Here is a 24,894-nt window from a genome sequence, read left to right as displayed (position 1 = left end):
TGCACAATCAGTGAGTTTGAAATGAATACCCAAGAAGGTTGAAAAAGCCTTCTGAAATCCTGTGCATGAATGAGAGAGAGTAAAAAGAGTTAGAAGCAAGTGAGCTTGTTTTTAAATAGAGCATCCTTAACTGCACAAGAGTGACATGATGATGAGAGAGACAAAAGGCAAAGAAAATGGGAACCTGTGGGATTTGCTTCTTAATGGTAGTTTCACATATATACAGAATGCCGTGCACTGCAAGTAAACAAGTAGGGAGAAAGAGTGTGTGTTCTAGAGTTACAATAAATAGATTTTAATCCTAGCTCACTACTTACCTAGTGAACTCTCTAAGCCTTAGTTTTCTCATCTGAAAATGGGGGAGGATGAGATAAGATTAATTCTTAAAAGTTAAAAGCATCTTTATGCACTAGCAAGAAAAATTAAAAGATGTCATTTATAATATAACATATTACATACCACATATCAAAGATAAATAACTTCCAGGGAAAATTTATGGTATGATTATCTATATAAAACCCCCCAAAGAATCTATTGACAAAGGGTTAGAAAAAAAGGAAGAATTAGCAAGGGGTTAAACCTAAGGTTAGCAAATAGCAATACCATCATTATATATTAGAAATAAAAAGGAAAAAAAAAAAGCCAGTAAATGTAACTAAAAGAATGACGCCACTTATAACAGCAGTTTAAAAAAATTATATAGCTTAGACTAAATCTAATAAAACCATGCAGTATTTTTAAACAGAAAATTTTAGCTCTTAATTGGCAGGCATTAAACAAGTTCTAAATAAATGAAAAGCTATACTATGTTTATGGAAAGGAAGATTTATTATCAAAAAGTTACCAGTTCTCCCAAATCTGTTAATTCAGTGCAATTCCAAACAGAACCCCAATGGGCCCTTTATGGAACTTGACAAGCTGGTTCTAAATATAGTTGAAAGGAAAAACAGCCAAAATTCTCAAGTATGACAGATAGGCAGGGGGATAGGTCCTATTAGATGTCCAGATTTGTTATATACATACATTATTTAAGTTGGTGTTGTACAGAGATAGGTATAATAAAGTATCTCTACTCTATTGAAACAGTTCCACACTTGGAAATGTGATATGACAGAAATGAAAAATCAGATTACTGGAAACAGGAGAAACTATTTTTTAAAAATTGATCTGAACAAAATGATTTTTCATTATGGAAAAAATAATAAAGACCTTGAACGCCCTACTCCACACACTATCCAGAAATTGGCTCCAGACAAATCAAGTACTTAAGTGTCAAAGTAAATTCTTTATAGAAGAGAGGTGTATATTTTTAGGTTATGGGGAAAGGGAAAATTTCTTTAACTAGAAACAAAAAAGTGCTAAGTATAAAAGATTGATAAATTTGACTACATTAAAACTAAGAACTTCTGGCCACCAAAACACACTATGAAAAAGAAAAACTGGTTGCAAATTATTTAAAAATATCTGCAATCCATATAACCAGAAATGACAAAGAACACATAAAAAATTCCTACAGATTGAGAAGAAAAAGATAATCCAATAGAAAAACCATCAAGAGACATGAACAGAAATTTCACAGAAGAGAAATGCATACAGGCAAAAAAAAAAAACACATGAAGATATAGTCACCTTTATTAGTGAACATGGAAAGTAAAAAATTTATACCCATTCAACCAGCCGAAGTTGAAACATCTGACATCACCAAAAATGAGAGCGGAGATCCATTTCCAGGAGGTTCTTTACACTGTTGGTGGGAGTGTTAATGGACAACCACTCTGAGAAGTCACATGGCATTATCTTATAAGGATGAGCATTCATAGACCCTGTGGCCTAACAGTCCCACTCATAGCTTCATACCCAAGAGAAACTTGACACATACACCAAAAGACATGCGCAAAAATATTCACAATGGTACTTTTTGTAATAGCAGAAATACTGAACCAACCCACAGGAGAGCAGCTTGTGATAGCTTGTGGTATACTAATTCTATGGAACATTAGAGAGCAGTCAAACCAAATGAACTGAAGTTACATGCAACAATATGGATGCATCTTAATGTACTGTTGAATAAAACATAAAGTGCCACATGTATAGAGTCTAACCCCATTTTCATAAGTTAAAGAAAAAGCCTCAGATTAAATAACATACTTTTTAGAAACATATCAAGCTATTTTTGAAATTGAAGGAAATGAGAAACAAGAGACAGGGTGAAGAAGTTCATTGGTAAATTAATTATTATCAAAGTCTGGTTCTTGTGTGGATTAATGAGTCTGTGGATGTATAAAAAGAAAGTGAAAGAATGAATTAACACAAAAGGGATAAGAATGTCTTTGGGCAGGAGCATCCCATGAGGACAAGGTCTATATTCTTAAGTATTTTTGTATACCCATAATCTCTTATATATCTCAAATAGTAATTTTCCTTAAATTATGCCAGGGTATTTTCAGGAAAAAAAAAATTAGCTGACTGCCCACTTCTTCAAATTCAGCGGTCCTTTGAGATTTGTAACTAATAAGATTTGCATGGTGTGAAGTAAAAGTTTCTTTGCCAAATTTGCCAACATGGAAATTAGAAGCTATTCATTCTAATCGAGAGCCAGAAGCTCTGCCATTGCAGTTCATCACTAGCTGAGAAGACAGTACTGCCTTAAAACTCCCAGCTCTCTTTTTAAAACTCTCTCTGAGCGTTCTCACAGTGATAGTAGGGAGTAGTTTTCTGGAAGCTTATATATTATATTTGATAGCCCACATGTAGAAATAGAGAAACTTTTTTAAAAAAAATATAAATTCAGGGGAAATGTTCTGAAGTTTCTCAGCTTCAATGAATTTGAGTTCCCTTCTTTGCTAGTGCCAAGTGATGTGAGGAAATATGGAAAGCTCTATGATCTTGGTTTGAAGCTCTAAACTACTAACTCAAAAAGGCTTCTGGGAATACAAATAAGAACTAACTGAAACTGGCCATCCGTAGACCATCAAGTATCCCATCCTCACATTCTTGATCTCATACCCCAAACAACTGAAGAAAGTCATGAAAATTTGCATTTGAAAGTACAGTTGACTGTGCAACATTTATTTTCATTGTTGCTGTAGTAAAGCCTTAAATTGTCCCCATCTTCACTGTCAACTGCTCTAAAAGATGCATGGCTCAGGGAAATTTTCCAAGAAAATGCTGCCTGCCTCCCAGATAAAGCTCTTTCCAAAAATATCCTTGATGAAGGAGGATATTGTTCATTAAGACATCAGTTATTGTCCATGTAGAAATATAGAAAGCCAATTTTATTTCTCAGTAAACATACAGAAGGAAAGGGAAGTAGTCTTCCTTAAGTTAGGGCATCTTAGGGATTGAGCATCCATAGGTTCAGTTCTGACAGAGTGAAGTCCATTAGATTTCCCAAATTTTTTGGTTAAACCAAAATTGTACCACGTTAAATATTACTTAAAGTGGGTTATTAGCTAGGCTAAATAACTTTTATTCTTTCTGTTTTCATATTGACTCTTCAAAATCATCGTTATTACATTTTATAATAGGATTTTACCTGTTTCCAAAAAGCAAAACATCTTTAGACTAGAATTAGCCTACATCATTTTCAGATAGATGACTTAAAGGTCTGGCTGTGTTTTATTCTTCACTGGATGCCTGTACTAAAAACAAAACCTTGTATGGCTCTTATCATAATGATGGGATATCTTTTTGATACGTGCTTCTTAGCTAAAATGCATTTTTTTTTCCTAAAATGCATTTTAAGAGGAACTAAATACTGGTATTTTTCAGACAGTTTTAAATGGTATTTCTTCTTGACAAAGGGAAATGGATTCTTGGAGTTAACAAAGATGAAATATGTGTGGTCTATAACTACTGGAAGTATTTATTATATTCCTGCAAATGTGCATTCATATCTTGTCTCATATTTGCCTGATTAGGATGATTCTTCCCCTGACCAAGAGATCTGGATTCAGTTAACTTCTCTGCCCACATATGGTGCTCTCTTGAGATCCTCAGGAACTGAGGTGGAAGAATTCTCAGAGATCTCCAATTTCACAATGGAGGACATCAACAATGAGAAAATTAGGTATATAACCCTTTGTATTATTGGCAAGATTTTTAAAAGTTGTAGTAACTTTTAAAAATTGCTGATAGGAGCTCCTTTGAAAGAATACATTGCTTTTTAAACAAAGATGCAGTTATCTTACCCTGCTTGTCAATGTGACTCATTAATTTGATTCTTCTTTTGGCCTTTATAGGTACTCAGCTGGGTTTGAGACAGATGGTCATATGGTCACTGATCGCTTCCATTTCTCTGTCTCTGACATGGACCACAACCGTTTGGATGATCAAATGTTCACTATCATCATCACTCCTGTTGAGAATCCACCTCTCGTCATTGCTTTTGCTGACCTTATCACGGTAAACAGTTCTCAGATCAATAAACAGCAAACACAGTAGGCAGCTGGAATCTTTGGCAATGTGAATAAAGGATTTTCTAACTAAATTGACTGTGTTGATCCCCAAATTACATACTCAGGGGTATCAATATGTGCATGGTTTTCAACCTTGAGTTTTTTTTAAGCATGAAAATAATTACAAGCAAAAGATCAAGTCATTATATCCACATTGTTTAGTCAACAAATATTTATGTGCTAGACACGATGCCAGATGTTGTTAGTACAGGGGATAAAATTTAAAATAGAATGTATCTTTGACGAGTTTATAATCTATGTTGGCAGCAACTAAAACATGGGGATAAGGACACTGTCCCAAAGCCACTCCTGAAATCAAGCCAATACTCATCACTATAAATGATGTAGACAATAAAATATCCTGATCATTGACGTTACTCAGCCCTGAGTTCCAGTCCTGGTTCTGTTACTTACAAGTTGAACCACTTTGGACCTTACTTAGCCTCAATTTCCTCATTTTTAAAATTCTTATTCCATGCGGGTCACAGTGATGATTAAATAAAATAGCATGGTGAAACCCTAGTACAGTACACATCATGTGGAAAGTGTCAACCAAAGTTAATTCCTTTCCTCTGCCTGTCATAAATTCCACAGTTCCAAAAGCTCAAGAATTTTGCTGGTTTTGTCCAGCAATTAGAAATTCATTATACTCTGAGTTATTCCTAAATGGTTTAGATATTCCTCCCATTTTCCCATTTCCGCACCTAGGGGTAGTCCCTTGGGCCTTCCCTACTCTCGAGTCAGGATGATCTTCCACTTTGTATAGCTCGCCTAGGAGTTGTCCGGGCTAAAATGGTGCGGCCACTTCCAGCAAGGTAGCAAAAAGTGCCAGGCTCAGGTTTCAGACTTAGCATGCAGAATAAGGCTCTGAAGGAAAGAGTTAGTTTTTATTTTACTGATTTATTTACCTATTTGACATTAAGATGAGCACTTGTATGGGGAACCATTTCTTCCTGCAACACCTATACATATGTAGTGTAAGAGAAGAAAGGAGGCTCATTCTGGATGGGAATGCTTACGAAGGATGGCAGCCATCTTGTCAGGCCGCTGTGCAGAGGTGGGTGATCAAATGGGCCAGAGCTGCTTTATAATCAGATCCATCATTTAATGAAGCACAGTTTTGAGGGGAGACACTGAAGTCATCGTGTCCTAGCTTTGGGAGGTGCTGAAAGATTGCCTGGCTTCAGCAGGACACACAATCTTCGCCTGTCTGTAGAGGATTGGCTTCCTCGAAGAAGTAGAATTGGTGCTGGAAGGTCACCCCAGGCAGCACTTCAATTCAGTTCTTTTTTACTGCAGTTATTTGCAACTGCCCAAGGACTCTCTATGTTCTTCTCATTCTTAGGTTGATGAGGGAGGGAGAGCCCCACTCTCATTTCACCATTTCTTTGCTGATGATGAACATGACAATCTCCGAGGAGATGCCATCATTAAACTAAGTGCTCTGCCCAAATATGGCTGCATCGAGAACGTGGGAACAGGTACCAGTAGCAGCTTTGCTGTAGATTTGTTCAGGGTCTGGGAAGAAGGGAGAATAGAGGCAGAACATAATGCCCACTTAAGCCTGAAAATGGAGTATTGGAGAAGTTATTGGAGCCATTACAAAGAAAAAGAAGGAAGAACAGTTTCATTCATTCATTCATGCAACAAAAATTTACTGAGTAGTTTCTGTGTGCCAGGTACTTTTTAAAGTACAAAACAGACAAAAATCTCTCCCTTCATGGGGCCTTAGATCTGTTGGGAGAAAGATAAGAAATCTAATAAACAAGAAACTTATATAAGATGTGAGAAGGTGAATAAGTGCTAAAGGAAAAAAAAAATAGAGCAGGGTAAAGGGATTAGCATGCCAGCAATGGGGTTGGTGGGATGACATTATGGATGACATTCAGAATTGAGTGTCAAGGAAATAGAATTCCCTGTCCTTTTATTGCAAGGCCTCTGCTATTTAGCTGAACCATAACTTATGTCTCAGCTCCTTCTAAGAATATGGCATGAATTGAAATTCATACTTGTCTGTCTGTGACACCCTCCTCCTCATCCCTCCCCTCTACCATCTGTCCTGGATGCACTGCCCTTGGCGATTGTCACAGAGGAGAGAAGGCAAGAAGGCAGGTACTGTCCACAGGCCCCTGAGACCTGCTGTGACTGGCAGTTAAGACAGCTCATGGCAGGTTGCTGGGCTGCTGCCTCTGTGGTGAGACTCCTGACCACCAGCATGAGGCTCTAATTGGCATACCACTAGCAGCTGCCGCAGAGAGGCCGCTGACTGAAGGTGGCCTGGGCCAACAGGGTTCCTGGGATTTGAGCCTGGGTACTGGGAGCTCATTTAGCAGTAATTATATTTCCCTACAAAAAGTCGTGGGTTTTGCCTCTCAATGTATGTGCTCAGTTTTATTGTTGTTGTTGTTAATTGCTGAATTAGGTTTATGTCAACAAACATTTCTGCCAGGAACGAAGGATCTAAAGATGAATAAAACACCGATCCTGCCTCTAGTGGGAGATGGATATGAAGGCTGATAAATAGTAAATCATCAGAACAGGGAAAGGAAAACAAGGCCTTTTGCCTGGGGTGGCAGAAAATCTGAGAAAGTGTCATTGAAACGGGAATTTGAAGAGTTAGTGGGAAACTCCATGTGCAGAGGGAAAATAGAGTTTCTCGCAGAGTTAAAAGCATGGGCAGTAGGAATTGGCCTGCACTGCACAGAGAAGAGTGTCTCACTGGCCCAGAAGTAAAATTTCTGGCAGGCTTCAGCCTCTCTAAAAATGTGATTCTCAAACTTTAACATGCATACGATCGCCTGACGGACTTGTTAAAACAGTTTCCTGGGCACCATCCCCAGAGGTCCTGTTTTCAGGGAGCTGGGTAGGACCTATGAATCTGCACTTCCAGTCAGCTCCCAGGTGATGCTGTTGCAACTGAACAGAGGACCATGCTTAGAGAACCACTGTTCTGCAACACTGATATGAACCAGAAGTAAGCAAAAGGCTTTTGGGGGGCCAAAATAATTGTCCCAGGGTACATCAGATGAGGACCCCACCCTTTACTCCAGGAAAGACCCTTCTGACTTGCTGAAACAGGTTCTGTTTTATGTGTTTGAAAATGCTGCTAAATTCAGAACCCAGATGATCAGAAGAGCAGATTTTTAAAGGCTATTAGAAGCAACAACTTTCATTCATTCCTCACCAACTAGAAGTGATGAAACAGCATTCATGGCATGAAATCTAACAACATGGCATCTGCATTCATACAGTATTGACACAAACAAGACAGGACTCACCTCCGTGATCTCTGGGGGCAACACTGTACTCCAGCACAGTACAATAGTAGACCCTCATAATGATATCTCATGTGCATCGAGAATGATTTAATGTGCATATAGTGTGTTCTATTCAAGAAGGTAAGAAAACAGGTTGATAAGAATGGTTTACATCAAAAATAAAAGGTGCAAATTTGAAAACAGAAAGAACTGGCACTCAAAGTGACAAGTTCACTTGCGGAATAGCTTGTTCTCCAATGATATAAAATAAGGCATTAGTATATTTATGTAATTTTTAAGGCATAATTTCTTTTACTTAGGCTATTTTTGGCCCAAACTGAGGTGCATTTCTCATATTTATAGCTATTGATGGAAGCAGAAAATAGGAATTGGGAGGAATTTTAGCAGTTCCTGCTGGAAACCCTGAAGTATATGCCCAGGGACCATCAGGATCACTGTCACTAAATTGCTCTGTTTTCAGGGCCAAGAGAAATGAATTATAGAAAATCTAAGAGCTGAAATTTAAGAAAATTCACACCATTGAAGAAAAAATATTTGTTTTGCATTTTTGTTTTAAACAAAGAGTGAAATTTTAAAGAAAACTTTTCATTCCTAGTCTTTCTGTTGGGTTGTCAACAAAAAGATGACACTGTCTACACTTCAGAAAATTAATAGCCTTTTATTTTATGATCTGTTCTTTGCAAAGGTCCATAGGAGAGAGAAGGGGAAAATCTTGTTGCTTTAAGATCTGCTATTTGTACTTTTCTCTGCTATTATAGATAGATAGATCTCCAGTGAATGCTTTAAAGTACAATGTTTGAGAACACAACAGTTTCTTTTTCTCCTCTCTCTCTCAAAAAAAAATTGTAATTTAAAATCCATCAGTTAGATTCAGGTTAGAATTAAGTGAGCACCAAGTTGTCCATCATTTAGACTTTGCTTACTCTTCCCCTTAGCCTTTTACAGTGTTCAGGGTGGGGATGAGAAAAAGAAGAAACCAGAGGCAACACTTTCTATGGAGCTTTGAGTGCTACCCAAGCTTCTCACACAGTAGCTCCAGTCCCTTCTCAGGGACTAAGCTCTCACCTATTCCAAGGTTTTCCTTTAGAAGGACTTAGCTAAACAAGAAAAACAGTTAATTTTTTGGAGGATAGAGAAAGGATTCCTCTTAGAGGATCTGCCAGGTAGAGTGGTTTTGAGATTGGCTGGAGCTTAAGGTAGAACCTCTGATCTCCCCCTAAGATTTTTGCATCCAAAATTCCTAACAAAGCAGCCTCTGATTCTATGTTACAGAATCACAGCATTCTGAGTGATTTCATTGTATAGGATCTCATGTGATACCCCGAAGAAGCAGCTGAACAGGTGTGTGCAATTATGTAAGTGAGGAACAGTCATGGAGAAATTAGGATACTACCACAGGACTTCCAACTCGCAGTCCAGTACTCTTGTCTATGCTCATCTTTTGTCGATAATGTTGTCTTGTTTGCTTGTTCAGCCTAGTAAGCAGGAATTGATGGGTCAAGGTAAGAGTTCTCCCTTGATGTTAATACAGGTGATCGCTTTGGCCCTGGAGCTACAGGTGACTTGGAGGCATCATTCCCTATTCAGGATGTCCTGGAAAATTACATTTACTACTTTCAGAGTGTTCATGAAAGTATTGAGCCAACCCATGATATTTTCAGTTTTTACGTGAGTAATGGAACCCGTCGTTCAGAAACTCACAGCATCAATATCACCATTGAGGTAAAGATTTTGAAAGTTGGAAAAGTTGGGCCTTTGGCCACAATATCCCATCATTAGATAGTTTTATAGGGACTCAAAAGCAAAGCCAACTGAATCTGACCTTCAATTTTAAAAGTTCAATTTAAAAATATAATCCTGGCCTTAGGGAAACTTGGAGGATTTAGGCTGGCCATTGGGGAAGGTCAGACATGGAAGTCTGGATTTCCATTTCAGAGGAAAATTTATCTCTTCTACATGAAACAGTTTGTGGGGATTAGAGAACCCTTGCCAGTCCCATATTTAGATTAAAACTAATAGACAACTTTATTTACCTGAAATTATTGTGAGTGGTTTTACATGCATAGTTTCCTTTTCTTATATTTTAATGCATGCATTCATTAAATGATGACATCAATGAAATTTGTTGCTTGATGCTATTTATTCTCATTTGAGGAACTACATAAGCTTGCTATGCTGCCCCAGAGAGAGAGATAAAAGATCAAACTCAGAGGGAAATAGCCTCTACCTTGGGAAAATAAAACACTTGATATCCTCAGCCCTGCTCAGGACAGTGGTGGAAGAAGGTAGCGTGGGAACAAGAAGACAACTTCAGAAACCCACGCTTTCAAATACGGTTTCCTTCTACGATACTATGATACACTTAGACTTTTCTAAGAAAGTTCTGATTTCAAATAATGTATCCTCTGATCCCCAAAGTATGCTTGTACTTGTCAGATCGCACATGTCCATATTTTAATTTGGAAAATACAGTCATTATATATATAGAAGATCTCTGGAAACATTATTGTAGCATGACCCGTCAACTTCTTTTCAAGGCAACATTTTGTTTGCATCACTTGTTCTCCTTTCAGACTAATCATTTTGGTTGGGAAGCAATGATGGTGACAGGTTAAATGTTTTTTGATGGTGAAAGTATCTGCAACAATGCTTTCTCTGAATTATGTGCATTTGCTTTGTTCTTAAACCAATATCTTTGTGACCTGATATTTTATGCTTTAATCAGAAGAAGAACGACGAGCCTCCCAGGATGGCTTTGCGGCCCCTCAGAGCGCAGCTAAGCTCAGGCGTGATAATAAGCAATTCTTCTTTGAGTCTGCGAGACCTGGACACTCCAGATAATGAGCTGGTTTTTGTATTGACAAAACAGCCTGACCACGGTAGGACACAACCTGCTATGAAAATCATCTTAATTGCAGTGCCCAATGGGTCCTTAGAATAAACACATAAGATTGCAATTGCCTCTTCCTTTGCCTTTCCTGTGTGTAGTTCGTTCTTTGTGTCAACGTATAATCAAATTCACAGCTAGCTAATATTCTTTGGGGTCACAGCAGACACAGATTGCTTTAAAAGCCTGAATCCTAGGTGAGTGGCAGTCTCTGAAATTTAATTTTAGCTGTTTTCTTGCTTTCCTATGTAACCTCAGGCAAAACAGGTTTCAGAGCAGGCACACCCTCTTCTTTCATTACTTGATAATCCTGGGCCTATCTCATATGAGGAATAGCATGGCTGCTTTGCTGTTATCTGCAAAAGGGGTTCACCTCAGGTTAGAGGTGTGTTAGATCGTTTTATGAACTTGCTCCTTCTGCAAAAAGTATTTTTCCTTAGTTCAACCGGAGTTAAAAACTATTGGAGGAATCTTCTACCTAGTTGTTTTCTAAATGCCATCCCTCTGGTGTTGTCTTCCAGTACATCTGTGATAATGCATGTTGGTCTTTTAAAAGTGATATTATTTCTTATTTTTGGGGGGTGGGGGGTGGGAGGTAGGTAATGGAAGAGGCTATTGGTCGTGGTATCTTAGACCGCCTTGATTCATTTTCACTTTCTTTACTGAAGGATTTTAAGTGTCCTATTTTAGTACACATGACCCTCGAAAGCAGAAAAATATGCTTCTGAAAATGCTCAGTATATTTCTGAATTTAAAAGGAATTTAGAGGCAGCAAGAGTATTTCAGTGATAGAATTCTTACCTGCCATGTGTGAGAACCAGGTTCGATTCCCAGCCCATGCACTTCCCAAACAAACAAATAAGCAAACAAACAAATGAAAAACCAAAACAAATAAAAATTCAGCAAATGGTGCCGCAGTAAGGGTAACTCACATAGAAAAAGAATGAAATGTGACCCCCGCCACACAGCATACAAAAAAAAAAAAAAAAAAAAGGGAGGAATTTAAAACACATTCCCATTTCCCACCCCAGCTGCTCTAAGAGAAAGGCAGAGAGTGAAGAGTGCTATTTTCGTTTTATAATAGAGAAAAATAAGGTTTAGATAATGAAGTGGCTTTGAGTTCATGGAGGGAGATGTGATTCCCATGCCACTGCATTGCTTAGGCCATCCGTGTCTCCTTAAGAAATTTTTAACCATGAAAAATGAGACTGTGTCATCTTTGTGAAGATAAGCTCACAGGAGCAGTACCCTGTGCTTCTGTAATGCTGAGCTGTTAATCATTGGTGTGTGTCTCCCCAAGAATCTCTGTGGTGCTTGACATTCTATCCAGGCTTATATTAGTTGGAAAATCAGACAATGTTTTGGTGCCCTCTGTATTCTCCCATTCTCTTGTGGTTTTTCTTTTCTCCCTTCCTCAGGTCATCTACTATGGAGGCAAACTTCTTCAGAGCCTCTGAAAAATGGGAATGTGTTAGCCCAGGGCTCATCCTTCACCTACCAGGACATCCGAGATGAGCTCGTCGGGTATATGCCTGGTGGCCCTGGTGTGACAGTGGATGAGTTCTGGTTCTCCCTCACCGATGGCCTTCACACAGACTCAGGAAGGATGGGGATCTACATAGAGCTGCCTGCAATAGGCGCCCCCCAGTTGGCTATAAACCGAGGCCTACAGCTCTCAGCAGGTACCAGAAGAAGGGAGGAGAGTGGCCCTTCTTTCCTCTTTGTCTAGATTTACAATACTTCATTCCATGTTACCTCTGGGAGTAGAACTTGAACTAGTTGTTCAGACCTTGTATAGACTAGAGTTTGAGAGAATGGTTGCCTTGGGGACACTAATGTTGTGAGTGACCAATGCAAACCTCTGACATTCTTTGGACCATGTGCCTCCATCTGTGAATTTGAGAAAAGATTGTGAAGATTTTTATTTCAGGATCCCCAAACATCTCAGTTTATCCAACTAACTCCTAGGCCCAGGTTTCCTACAGCCATGCTGTTGCTCAGCCAACTCCAGAGAAACAAACAACAAAAGAAATCTAATAACATTTTCAAGATGCTTATTTAAAAAAGCCATGTGTAGGAGGGAAGTTGGGAAGCCTTCAGGCACTAAAAAACTATGCAAATAATTGAGAATTCTTAGATATGGTAATCTAGGATCTAAAATAATTTTGCCTGTGCACAAGCAACACTGAAGGGTTTGTGACAAGTGTCAGTCTTAAATTCAATTTGCAAGAAAAAGTTTCTTAATTACTGAGGGGGCCTGTCACCCACAGAGCATCTTCATCTGAGGTTCTGTTGTTTATCTACCTTACACATGTATCTTGTAGTGAAAAATATAGGGTACAATGTATTTGAATATTTAGGGATTTCTGAACTTCCCCCAGGTATCTAGTCTGAGGTTTGATTTTTCTGTATTTAGAAACTAATCATTTAACCTGTTGCTATTTGATGGATGCTGGTAGAAGACATGAGATTCCACATCAGAGACCAAGCATTTTGTTACTCACAGCACAGCAGGCACCATGAATGTTAACACAGCTTCCCTCTGCCCTCTCAATCTCGCGGGAGTGACACAGAGGGCCCAGATGGCTGCCTTCACATGTAGTGGTATTTGTTGCAGGAGAGGACAACTGAACTTGGGGAGTTCACCATGTCATAGCAAGCAGGAAGCAAACTGATCTTGATATTACATCATTCTTCTGGGTTGCTCACTGAGAAATGGCCCAGGTAGAGAGTTGTCAGAGCCTTGCATTCTTGGCATTACCCAGCAAGGATATGCAGGGATAATCAGGGCCCATCATGGACTGCCACTCCAAACACCAGCATGTGCTACTCACAAATGACTAGGATGTACTTTACTATTCTTTCCTTTTTTCTTAAATTGATAAAATGGCTGTACAAGAAAGCAAGAACCAAAACCCTGGGAGCCAAAGCCCTCTGTGGTCAGAACCTTGTCTCCATCCCCAACATCTGTACAGTATTCCAGGGCCCAGAGACCAAATATCTCGAACCCGTAATACTCACCACTTCCTCTATCTTGAAAAACACTGTTTTATATATATATATAATCTTAACACACAGACATTCCATACATGATATACAATCGATAGATCACAATTTCATCGCATAGTGGTGTATTCGTCACCATGAACATTTTCAGAACATTTGCATCGCTCCAGAGAAAGAAGTAAAAAGGGAAAACTCATATATACCAAACCCCTTATCCCTCCCTCTTATTGACTACTCGTATTTCCATCTACCCAATTTATTTTACTCTTTGTCTCCCCATTATTTATTTAATTTTTATCCATATTTTTTTCCTCATCTGTCCATACCCTGGATAAAAGGAACAACCGACACAAAGTTTTCACGATCACATAGTCACACTGTCAAAGTTATATCTTTATACAATTGTCTTCAAGAATCAAGGCTACTGGAACAAAGCTCAACAGTTTCAAGTACTTCCCTCCTGCCACTCCAATACACCATAAACTAAGAAGGGATATGTATATGATGCATAAAAATAACCTCCAGGATAACCTCTCAACTCTACTTGAGATCTCTCAGACACTGAAACTTTATTTTGTTTCATTTCTCTCTTCTCCCTTTTGGAAACACGTCTTTTTGATTCTTTAGCTAGCTATGACAACAGGATATGTTTATAAGTCTGTGCAAAGCTGTTTTTTTTATGATTTGGTGATTATTGAGACAGTAAATTGGGTCCAAGAAGTTTTCATCACAGGCCTAGGAGTTATTTATATCACAAATCAAAGACCTATTACGTAAGTCTAGGTACCATCTAAAATCACTGTAGTAGAAGGATTATAGGGAGAGAATGACAAGGGATATGAAGGGAAAAAGGATCCAGAGCTAAACTCAAGAGATGATTAGCAAATTGCAAAGTTGGTATTATTTTACTTTGGGAAATTAAAATTCATTCAGCTAGGAAGTGAGATGGGCAAGTCCCCTGGTACTTGGATACAGAGAATGTGTAATAATTTAGTGTCTAGTCTCTTAAAATCATTTAACATCTTGTTCAAAGGCAATGATGGGAAATGACTTAGTCTCTTCCGTTCTCATCCAGGCTCTGTAGCACGCATCACAGAACAGCACTTGAAAGTGACAGCTGCTGACTCAGACGACGATCAGGTTATGTACATCATGAAGGAAGATCCCGGCAGGGGACACCTGCAGATGGTGAAGCGTGATGATCTGGAGCAAATCTCTGTTAAAGGCCCCATTAGAAGTTTCACCCAGGCTGACATTAGCCAAGGTCAGCCAGTTCTCCTCTGCCCATCCAGACCTCCACGGACTCCACCTCACATTAGTAAAATGGGAGTTAAATGCCTGGTAACCTATGGCAGTAAATTGTGCACTCTTTGTTTTGAGTAAGAGCTGAGTTATAGCTTCATTTAGTTGCTTTTGTGTCTCTTTGATTTTTTTTTTAAACTCCTTCTTAGTTAAAATGTGTTCAGGCTTTTGTCTTAGCATTGTTGAAATTTGAGGTTATTACTGGGGAAAAAATCTTTTTGACTTACAAAGATGCTAAAAAGTGTGTGAGACCGAGAGAAAGGAAAAAGAAGTGAGCTGGGCTGGATTAAGGTGAAAATTTTGCCTTTCTTAGTTGAGCAATGTATCTGTTTTCAGCTCCCTAAAGAGGACAAGTAAATGAACTAAGCAAAATGGAAGGGCATAAATCAGAGCTGCCCGAGGGGTATTACATCCCTCATCCCTCCTCCAGGAAATGCTGATGTAATATAGAGGCATAAATGTTAAAAGTTACATAGTTACTGTCCAGTATTTTCAGGGGTGAAGAAGGGAAACGAAAGGATATAAAATAAGTATTGGGGGTGGGGGTGGGGTGAGTAATACAAAATTATGTAATGATGTACGGTTCCATTTTGGGGTGGAAATATGCCCCTGAGAAAAGAAACTGGGGTCCTTCCATGCGCCTACACCTAAAATTAGTAGCAGCTGAATTCTCATTGGACCTGCCTGTGCTGTAGTGAAGGGGGTGAAATTGGCAAAGAGATGGTAATTCTTTAATTATTTCCTTCTTCATTGTCTCTTTTTAAAAAATGAGGCCAGGCACATATTTACAGATGTTTGGTTATTAATAAGTGCTTGTAAAATCATTTAAGAAGCCGAGGTAAAGATTTCTTAGGGTTTAAAAAAAAAGTTTCATGTTAAGACAGAATTTCCTAGGTTTTACAAAGAAAACTGGTAATGAAGTAAATTAGCAGGAGGTCATTCTTTGCCAATTAAATTGCCAGTGAAACTAGACACAAAGTCCTACATTAAATAGTGGGTTACAGGCATAAAACTTGGCCATCTGAGCTTGACTCCAGGCTGTGGCAGATATTAACTGGGAAATCTCATACAAGTGACTTAAACCCTGTGTCTCTGTTTCTTAATCTGTAAAATGGGCTGTTGTAAGGATTGAAGAAATTTATATGGCAAGCTCATAGAGCAGTGTCTGACATAGAGCATATACTTCTTATATGTGCTAACCATTATGATGACATGGTGCTTAGCCAGAATCTCTTTGCTCCTTGATGGAAAGCTGATGGAAATGATGTTTGGGATGAACAAAATGTAATACATTTTACTTCTTACTTTGGATCCTTTTCTCTTTTATGTAGACTTTATTTACTTGTTTATCTATGTATTTATTTGTATGTGTGCTTGCTTATGTCCCAAGTTTTTCCAAAAATGATTTAAGGCTGTGTTGGGAAATGGAGAGTGAAGAATTCCAGGTGAATGTGGACTAAAGCTTTCCTTCCATTTGCCCTTAGGGTATGAATGTATAGTAGGATCCCAACAAGTGACATGGTTTGGGGTCAATGCACATCTTACACATGGACAATTTTTCAAAGCTGAGCTAGGCTTTTCAAAAAGTTTGAACTGCAACTATACATAATGCAACTTTGTGTTATTTTGTTATAAGGAGGTCTTTGGTTATGAGGATATCAATAGTATGGAAAGGAAGGCTAGGAAATGAAAACTTCAGATTAAAATGTCAAAAACAATATAGAAGTGAAGAATGCATGAATTGATTCATTGGTGTGAATACCAATTGAATTCTTACCTCATATTTTAGAAATAAAGGCAGAGAATACTGATAGCAATTCTTGATTTATTTTATCCTTTTTACAGGGCACATAGAATATAGTCATGGAAAAGGAGAATCTGGTGGGAGCTTTGCTTTTAAATTTGATATTGTTGATGGAGAAGGCAACAAATTGATCAACCAGTCATTTTCCATCAGTGTTTTAGGTAAGGGGTTGCTGGATTTTTAACATAAAAATTCTTTAGCAGTTTTTAGGTTATTTAGTTTATACTATACCTACCTTAAGTCTTCAGCTCTTTCCTTCACCGAGGTGGTATGGAACTCACCTCTCTTGTATATAGATCTGGCTCCTTGACTCGCTCTCTCAGGGGCAGACCAAGGATTACTCTGGTCTTATTCCTGGGCACCACACCTAGAGTTGAACAAAAGAGCCACATTTCAAATCACTGTTTCTGATATTTCCAGAGGACAGATTTGCACCAGTCATCATCACCAATAAAGGACTGGTCTTGGAAGAAAACTCAGTGAAGAAAATCACCACTCTGCAGCTATCTGCCTCTGACCAGGATAGTGAGCCTGCAGAATTATTCTACAGAATCACCAGGCAGCCACAGCTGGGTCACCTGGAACATGCAGCATCACCAGGTAAGCTTTCCTCCATCTGTTGCTTCATCAAACTAAAAGCTGGGGCTTAATAAATGTTGGCCAACTTCATATATATATACATGGATATCGAGCCTTAGCCATAACTAGTATTTATTTTTCATACTATTAATGTTGACCGATTGTATACTACTTGGCTTTGTGCTTGGCACCAAGTAGATGCTCAATAACTAATTGTTGAAAGTGGAATGAAAATGTTTGATTTTATATAAGCAGTCTTATCTCTACAACGGTATTGTCAGTGCCTTTAGGGGAACATTGTACCCTGTTCTTTTTTACCTTCTTTAGCACCTGGCACACTGCAATGCACTGTGCTTGAAAATTCATTTTAACAAGCCATAAGTGAGCATGTATATTGAGCAAGATTCTGGTTAAGCTACTACTGAGGAAACAAGTTAAATGAGGTATAATCCCAAACCTATATAGCCTTATAGTCTATTGGGTGAGATAAGGAACCTCTGTAGATAACCATAACTCAGGGAGGAATATGGCAGAAGTTTTAAGAAAGTTATAAACTTGAAGTCATAGGAGTTCAAAAGTGGGGAAGCCCATATCATGTTGGAAGGATGTACGGAGGTGACAGAAATTGTGTTATTTCTAGTGAAAGCATGCAGTGCACGTTAAAAAAATATTGAGTGGGCCAGTTTAGCTGAAGCATATATTATGAAAATATTAGGACATAGAGTTCAATGGATAGATTGAGATCTGACGGAGGGTTTTCAAAGCTGGGATTAGGAATCTCTATTTAATTCAGTAGGCACTAGGAAGTCAGTGCAGAATTTTGGGGAGAAAAGGGAAGTGAAATTCATCAGGTAATACACAATGAGGATGAAAAGAAGGAAAGGAAAAGGATGGTGACAATGGTTAGGAAGCACTCACATTTGGCCAAATAGTGAAGCTTCACCTCATCGGGCAGTAGTGAGAATGGTAAAATGAGACTAAAGTAAGAGATAATACCTGGTACCTGTTGATTGAAGAAAGGAAGTATGAAGGCACATTTCAGAAGGATAAACTACAGAACTTGGCATCTGAATGGATATGAGGGGCAAGAGATACTGAATTAAACTGATCTGAAGATAAATTGCCTTTATTTCTTGCAGCAGTGAGGTAGTGACAGCTTGCTGAAGGTTTGGATCTTCATTGGTTGTCTGTGGATTTTAGAATAAAGATTCATTATTCAGGGAAATAGCAAAACAAAGAAAGTGCCTGATGGTGCTTGATGGTGCTCACTTTGTAATACCAGGAGTCAGTAAATAAACAAGCAAGCAAATATATCATATGTCAGGTGATGATGAGTGTTAAGAAAAGTAGAGACGAAGCACATTGAGGTACACAGGGAGCAAAGGGATGAGAGGAGGCCTCCCTAAAGATACAATGACATTTAGCAGATATCCAGAGAAAGTGAGGGAGCTAGACATGATGCTCTCTGAGAAAAGGGCATTTCAGACAGAGGATCAGCAAGGTAAGAATGAGCCAAGCAAGCACATCAGGTTCAAGATGCAGCAAGGACACCAGCATGGCTGCAGCAGGGTGAAGAGAGAGAGGTAGGAACTGAACTCCAAAAGGTGGAAGGTGAGCAGGCAGAAGGGTTGAGGAAGACAGACCATGTCTGGTCTAGGGTGATGGTGGAGGAAAGGGTATTGCGTGTGTATGGAAAGAGATTAGCAGAAGAGATGGACAGAATTAACTAAATCTCTCATGCAAATTAAAGCAGGTGGCCTATGCTTTTGTCCCAGTGTTTCTGCAGATCAGCGCCCCCAAGACCTTGGCTGCATGAGATATTTGTAACTAATTCATGAGCAAATTGCTTCTCCCAGAATTCTATCAGGTTACTGATTGTATTTTCCCAAACATGAAGAGCAAATTCTTTTTGCTCTTCCACACTGTACAGAGTTTTAAAAGTCTCTGAGCATCTTGCAAACATTAGCCAGTTAAGTCACAGTCCTCCCTCTTCTCTGATCCCAGGTTGTTAGAGCCCACTGTGCATCTGCTCCAATTTCACACAACTCGTAGTCTTCACTGAACTTAAAACCTGATTGCCAAGACTAAGCCAGCTCTGCTTAGGGAGGGACTGGAAGGTGAGCTTGCTTCTCCCTCTTCCTGGAACAATGCCCTCCAAAAGTGGAGGGACAAATTGACCCTTGGTTCTCTAACTGGTGGTTCTTTCACCTGCCCTTTTCCACCAGGCCTGGCTTCCCAATTTATATTTCCCCCCATCCCCAGCAATTTTTCTCACCCCCCTGTTTCTAGTAACTCTAAGTAGAGCCAGTACAAGGATTCAGTCCCCTTCCTCTTCATTCTTGGTGGCCCCTCCTCATTGCCCATAGGGCAGGGCTCCCCTGCCCCTCCCTTATTGCCAAACCCACCCTGACTTCTTTCTGTTACAGTTAGACAGAACTCCTCTCCTTCCCTCTCTCCCCTAAGCCAGAATATTTTCATGAGTCTGACATGATTCTTTTTTTTTTTAATTTTTTATTAATTAAAAAAATTAACAAACAAAACATTAAGATAACATTCCATTCTACATATACAATCAGTAATTCTTAATATCATCACATAGTTCCATATTCATCATTTCTTAGAACATTTGCATCGATTTAGAAAAAGAAATAAAAAGACAACAGAAAAAGAAATAAAATGATAACAGAGAAAAAAAAGATTATACATACCATACAGAACTTCATTCCTTTTTATCAGCTGAATAATATTCCATTGCAAAGAGAGACCACATTTTGTTCATCCATTCATCTGTTGATGGACACTGGGGTGGGGTCTACCCTTTAGACTATTGTGAATAATGCTGCTATGAACACTGGGGAACCAGTTTCTGTGTGAGCCCGTGATTTCAATTATTTTATGTATGTATGTATGTGTGTATTAAACATAACAACACACAAACACAAACGTTCTTACCATATGATCATTCCATTCTTTTTTTTTCCTACCAGTAACATTTTTTCTTTTTTTTTAAATTTTTTATTAATTAAAAAAAATTACAAGAAACAAACATTCCCAACACATACACTCAGCAATTCACAATATCATCACATAGTTGCATATTCATCATCATGATCATTTCCCAGAACATTAGCATCAATTCAGAAAAAGAAATAAAAAGACAACAGAAAAATATAACAAACAAACAAAAAAAAAAGTTTTACAGGCCATACCCCTTACTGATCCCTTTCATTGATCACTAGCATTTCAAACTAAATCTATTTTAACATTTGTTCACCCTATTATTTATTTTTATTCCATATGTTCCTCTCATCTGTTGACAAGGTAGATAAAAGGAGCATCAGACACAAGGTTTTCACAATCACACAGTCACATTGTGAAAGCTATATCATTATACAATCATCAAGAAACATGGCGACTGGAACACAGCTCTACATTTTCAGGCGGTTCCCTCCAGCCTCTCCATTACATCTTGGATAACAAGGTGATATCTACTTAATGCATAAGAATAACCTCCAGGATAATCTCTCAACTCTGTTTGGAATCTCTCATCCATTGCCACTTTGTCTCATTTCACTCTTCCCCCTTTTGGTCGAGAAGGTTTTCTCAATCCCTTGATGCTGGGTCTCAGATCATTCTAGAGTTTTTCTCAATCCCTTGATGCTGAATCTCAGCTCATTCTGGGATTTCTGTCCCATGCTGCCAGGAAGCTCCACACCCCTGGTAGTCATGTCCCACGTAGACAGGGGGAGGGTGGTGAGTCTGCTTGCTGTGTTGGCTGGAGAGAGAGGCCACAACTGAGCAACAAAAGAGGTTCTCTTGGGGTGACTCTTAGGCTTAATTTTAAGTAGGCTTGACCTATCCCCTGTGGGGTTAAGTTTCATACGTACAAACCCCAAGACTGGGGGCTCAGCCTATAGCTTTGGTTGTCCACACTGCTTGTGAGAATATCAAGAATTCAACTTGGGGAAGTTGAGTTTTCCCCCGTTCTCACCATTCCCTGAAGGGGACTTGGCAAATACTTTCCACTCACTGATCAAATCACTCTGGGATTCATCAGGGCATCACCTGGACAAACCAACAAAATCTCACGTCCTATACAAAGTTCCATGTACTTAAGGTGTTCAATCAACTATCTACATAAGATATATTAGGAGATGCACTACTCAAAGTGTAGATTTTTTTGCAAAAAAAAATAAACATTTTTTGCTTTAGTCTCACACATTAGTTGAAAGTTTAAAATATTAAGTACCATCTATTTTCAGCACACTGCAGTAATGACATTCTTTTGTTCTTCCTCATGCAAAAACATTTTTTAAATTTGTACATTTAGTCACTATCATTATATACTCTAGGCATTCCTAGATTACACCATCTCAATCTTTATCGTCTATCTTTCTTTGTGATTTCATTTATGTCCCAACCCTCCTCCCTCTATCATTCTCATATGCAGCTTCATTCAGTGTTTTAACATAATTGTATTACGGTTAGGTAATATCGTGCTATCCATTTCTGAGTTTTTATATTCAGTCCTGTTGCACAATCTGTATACCTTCAGCTCCAATTACCCAATATCTTACCCTATTTCTATCTCCTGATGGTCTCTGTTACCAGTGAAATATTCCAAGTTTATTCACTAATGTCAGTTCATATCAGTGAGACCATACAGTATTTGTCCTTTTGTTTCTGGCTAATCACACTCAGCATAATGTCCTTAAGGTCCATTCATGTTGTTACATACTTCATACCTTTATTCTGTCTTAGAGCTGCATAATATTCCATCTTATGTAAATGTCACAGTTTGTTTAGCCAACTGTCTGTTGATGGACATTTTGGCTGTTTCCATCTCTTGGTAATCATTAATAATGCTGCTATAAACATTGGTGTGTAAATGTCCATTTTTGTCCTTGGCCTCATGTCCTTTGAGTAGAGACAGCATACAGATGGGTCCTGTTTTTTAATCCATTCTGCCAGACTACGTCTTTTGATTGGAGAGTTTAGTCTATTAACATTCAGTGTTATTACTGCATGGGTAGTACTTTCTTCTACTATTTTGCCTCCTGGATTTTATATGTCATATCTAATTTTCCTTCTTTTTACCTTTATTCATAGTCTTCCTTTCTACACTCTTCTCCACACCTCTCTCTTCTGTCTTCATATCTGTCTCCAGTGTTCCCTTTAGTATTTCTTGCAGAGCTGGTCTCTTGGTCACAAATTCTCTCAGTGATTTTTTGTCTGAAAATGTTTTAATTTCTCCCTCATTTTTGAAGGACAATTTTGCTGGATATAGAATTCTTGGTTGGCAGTTTCTCTCTTTTAATAATTTAAATATATTATCCCATTGTCTTCTCGCCTCCATAGTTTCTGCTGAGAGAGCTGCACATAGTCTTATTGGGCTTCCCTTGTATGTGATGTATTGCTTTTCTCTTGCTGCTTTCAAGATCCTCTCTTTCTCTTTGACCTCTGACATTCTGATTATTAAATGTCTTGGAGTATGTCTATTTGGATCTATTCTCTTTGGGGTGCACTGCACTTCTTGGATCTGTAATTTTAAGTCTTTCATAAGAGTTGGGAAATTTTCAGTGATAATTTCCTCCATTAGTTTTTCTCCTCCTTTTCCCTTCTCTTCTCCTTCTGGGACACCCACAACACGTATATTCATGCACTTCATATTGTCTTTCAATTCCCTGAGTCCCTGCTCATATTTTTCCATTTTTTTTCTTATAGTTTCTGTTTCTTGTCGGATTTCAGATGTTCCATCCTCCAGTTCAGAAATCCTATGTTCTGTCTCTCAAAATCTACCATTGTAGGTTTCCATTGTTTTTTCATCTCTTCTACTGTGTCTTTCATTCCCATAAGTTCTGTGATTTGTTTTTTCAGACTTTCAGTTTCTTCTTTTTGTTCTTTCCTTGCCTTCTTTATATCCTCCCTCAATTCATTGATTTGGTTTTTGATGAGGTTTTCCATGTCTGTTTGTACATTCTGAATTAATTGTTTCAGCTCCTGTATGTCATTTGAATTGTTGGTTTGTTCCTTTGACTGGGCCATATCTTCAATTTTCCTAGTGTGATTTGTTAATTTTTGCTGGCACCTAGGCATTTAATTACCTTAATTAGTTTATTCTGGAGATTGCTTTCACTTCTTTTATCTAGGGTTTTCTTGCTGGATGAATTTGTTGTCTATCTGTTCTTTGACATTCCATTCAGCTTTATCTGGACCTTTAGCTTAAGTTTTGTTTAACAGAGGAGAATTTTTCAGTTCTTGTTTTCTTGTTTCTTGCCCTGCTTGTGTGGTGCCTTTCCCCCCCACGCTTAGGAGGGTCTACTTAGGTATTGTAGACCCCAGCCAGATTTTCCCAGATCAAACTGGCCTCCTATCAGGAGGAAAGAGTTACCTGCGTTGGTTTTCCCTGAGGGTGAGACCCAGCAGGTTGAAAGACTTTCCTGTGAAGTCTCTGAACTCTGTTTTTCTTATCCTGCCCAGTATGTGGCTCTTGTCTGACTGCAGGTCCCACCAGCATAAGATGATGTGGTACCTTTAACTTTGGCAGACTCTCCCTGCTGGGAGCGTGGTGGAGACAGAGGAGAGGTTGTAGACTGGTTTTAATGGTTTCAAATTACCAAGCCCTGGTGTCTGAATTCCTTGATGGAGGGATTCCACCTGGGTGGGCCTTGCCCCTCCCCTGGGGAAGGCACAAGCTCCAGATAAGCCCCAAAAGAGCTCACTTCTGCTTATGCCTGGGGCAATTGCAGCCTGAAAAGTCCTGCCGCTGTATCTAGAGGCAGTCAAGCCTTTGTAGATACACAGCCACAAAAACCTCTGTTTCCTTCTTTTTCTCCCCCCTTTTTCTGTCAGTCCTGCCCGCTTGGCGCCAGGGCAAAAATGAGCAACCTCCGCTTTGATCAGGTTCACCTAAGTTGGGGGCCTATTTTTAGTAGTCAGAATTTGTTAATTAGTTCCACAATTGGCGTTTGATTGTACCCAGTCCCTGCTGCTGGTAAAGTCCTTTCCTTTCCCCTCTGGGAAGCAGCCTATGGGGGAGGGGCGCTGGCCACCACAGGTTTGGGAACTCACGGTTCGTGGGCGTGCTCGCAGCCAGTCCAGCTGGTCCAGACTGGGGTACACTGTGTGTCTGGTCACTATCATGGCTACAGGAGCTGTTCTGTACTGTTTCTGGTTATTTAGTAGTTGTTCTGGAGGCCAAACTAAAATGCGCACGTTGTTAAGCCACCATCTTGACCTGGAAGTCACATGATTCTTTTTAAATATCAAATGTCTCCCTTTAGGAAAGTCACATGTTGATTACATATCACCCTCTCTAAAGCATCTAGCTATAGCATAGAGAAAAGCTTGCCCTGTTTTTCTCTGTGGGTTCAAATATGTCCACCAAGAGTTATGTGAAGCAATTCTTTCCAAAGAAGATAAAACAACTTTTAGGTCAGTATCTGTAGTGTAGGCTCTGAGCTATTTTGAGACCCGATGCTCCTTAGACCTATCATTTGCCAACAGTGCTTATGGGCCCCCTCTCAGATGGTTGAATGTGAAGTGGGCTTCTTCTTAGTCTTTCTTGGTCAGCTGATTGTA

The 24,894-nt window shown here is 39.0% G+C and overlaps 1 protein-coding gene across 2 annotated transcripts in view; it reads left to right on the top strand.

Annotated features, from left to right (window-relative positions):
- FRAS1 (Fraser extracellular matrix complex subunit 1) overlaps positions 1-24,894 on the top strand; it is a 500,829-nt gene that overhangs the window by 387,140 nt on the left and 88,795 nt on the right. For both annotated transcript variants that reach the window (XM_077143064.1, XM_077143062.1), the window contains 9 exons: positions 3,921-4,069; positions 4,242-4,404; positions 5,803-5,938; positions 9,267-9,457; positions 10,461-10,614; positions 12,041-12,304; positions 14,704-14,892; positions 16,776-16,895; positions 17,155-17,334. In XM_077143064.1, the coding sequence (XP_076999179.1) occupies positions 3,921-4,069; positions 4,242-4,404; positions 5,803-5,938; positions 9,267-9,457; positions 10,461-10,614; positions 12,041-12,304; positions 14,704-14,892; positions 16,776-16,895; positions 17,155-17,334 (1,546 nt within the window). The remainder of the gene's footprint in view (positions 1-3,920; positions 4,070-4,241; positions 4,405-5,802; positions 5,939-9,266; positions 9,458-10,460; positions 10,615-12,040; positions 12,305-14,703; positions 14,893-16,775; positions 16,896-17,154; positions 17,335-24,894) is intronic.

Source organism: Tamandua tetradactyla, chromosome 24 (assembly GCF_023851605.1).
Source record: "Tamandua tetradactyla isolate mTamTet1 chromosome 24, mTamTet1.pri, whole genome shotgun sequence".
NCBI classification, from domain to species: domain Eukaryota; kingdom Metazoa; phylum Chordata; class Mammalia; order Pilosa; family Myrmecophagidae; genus Tamandua; species Tamandua tetradactyla.
Note: the sequence above shows the minus strand (reverse complement) of the source record. Positions and strands in the feature narration are given on the sequence as shown.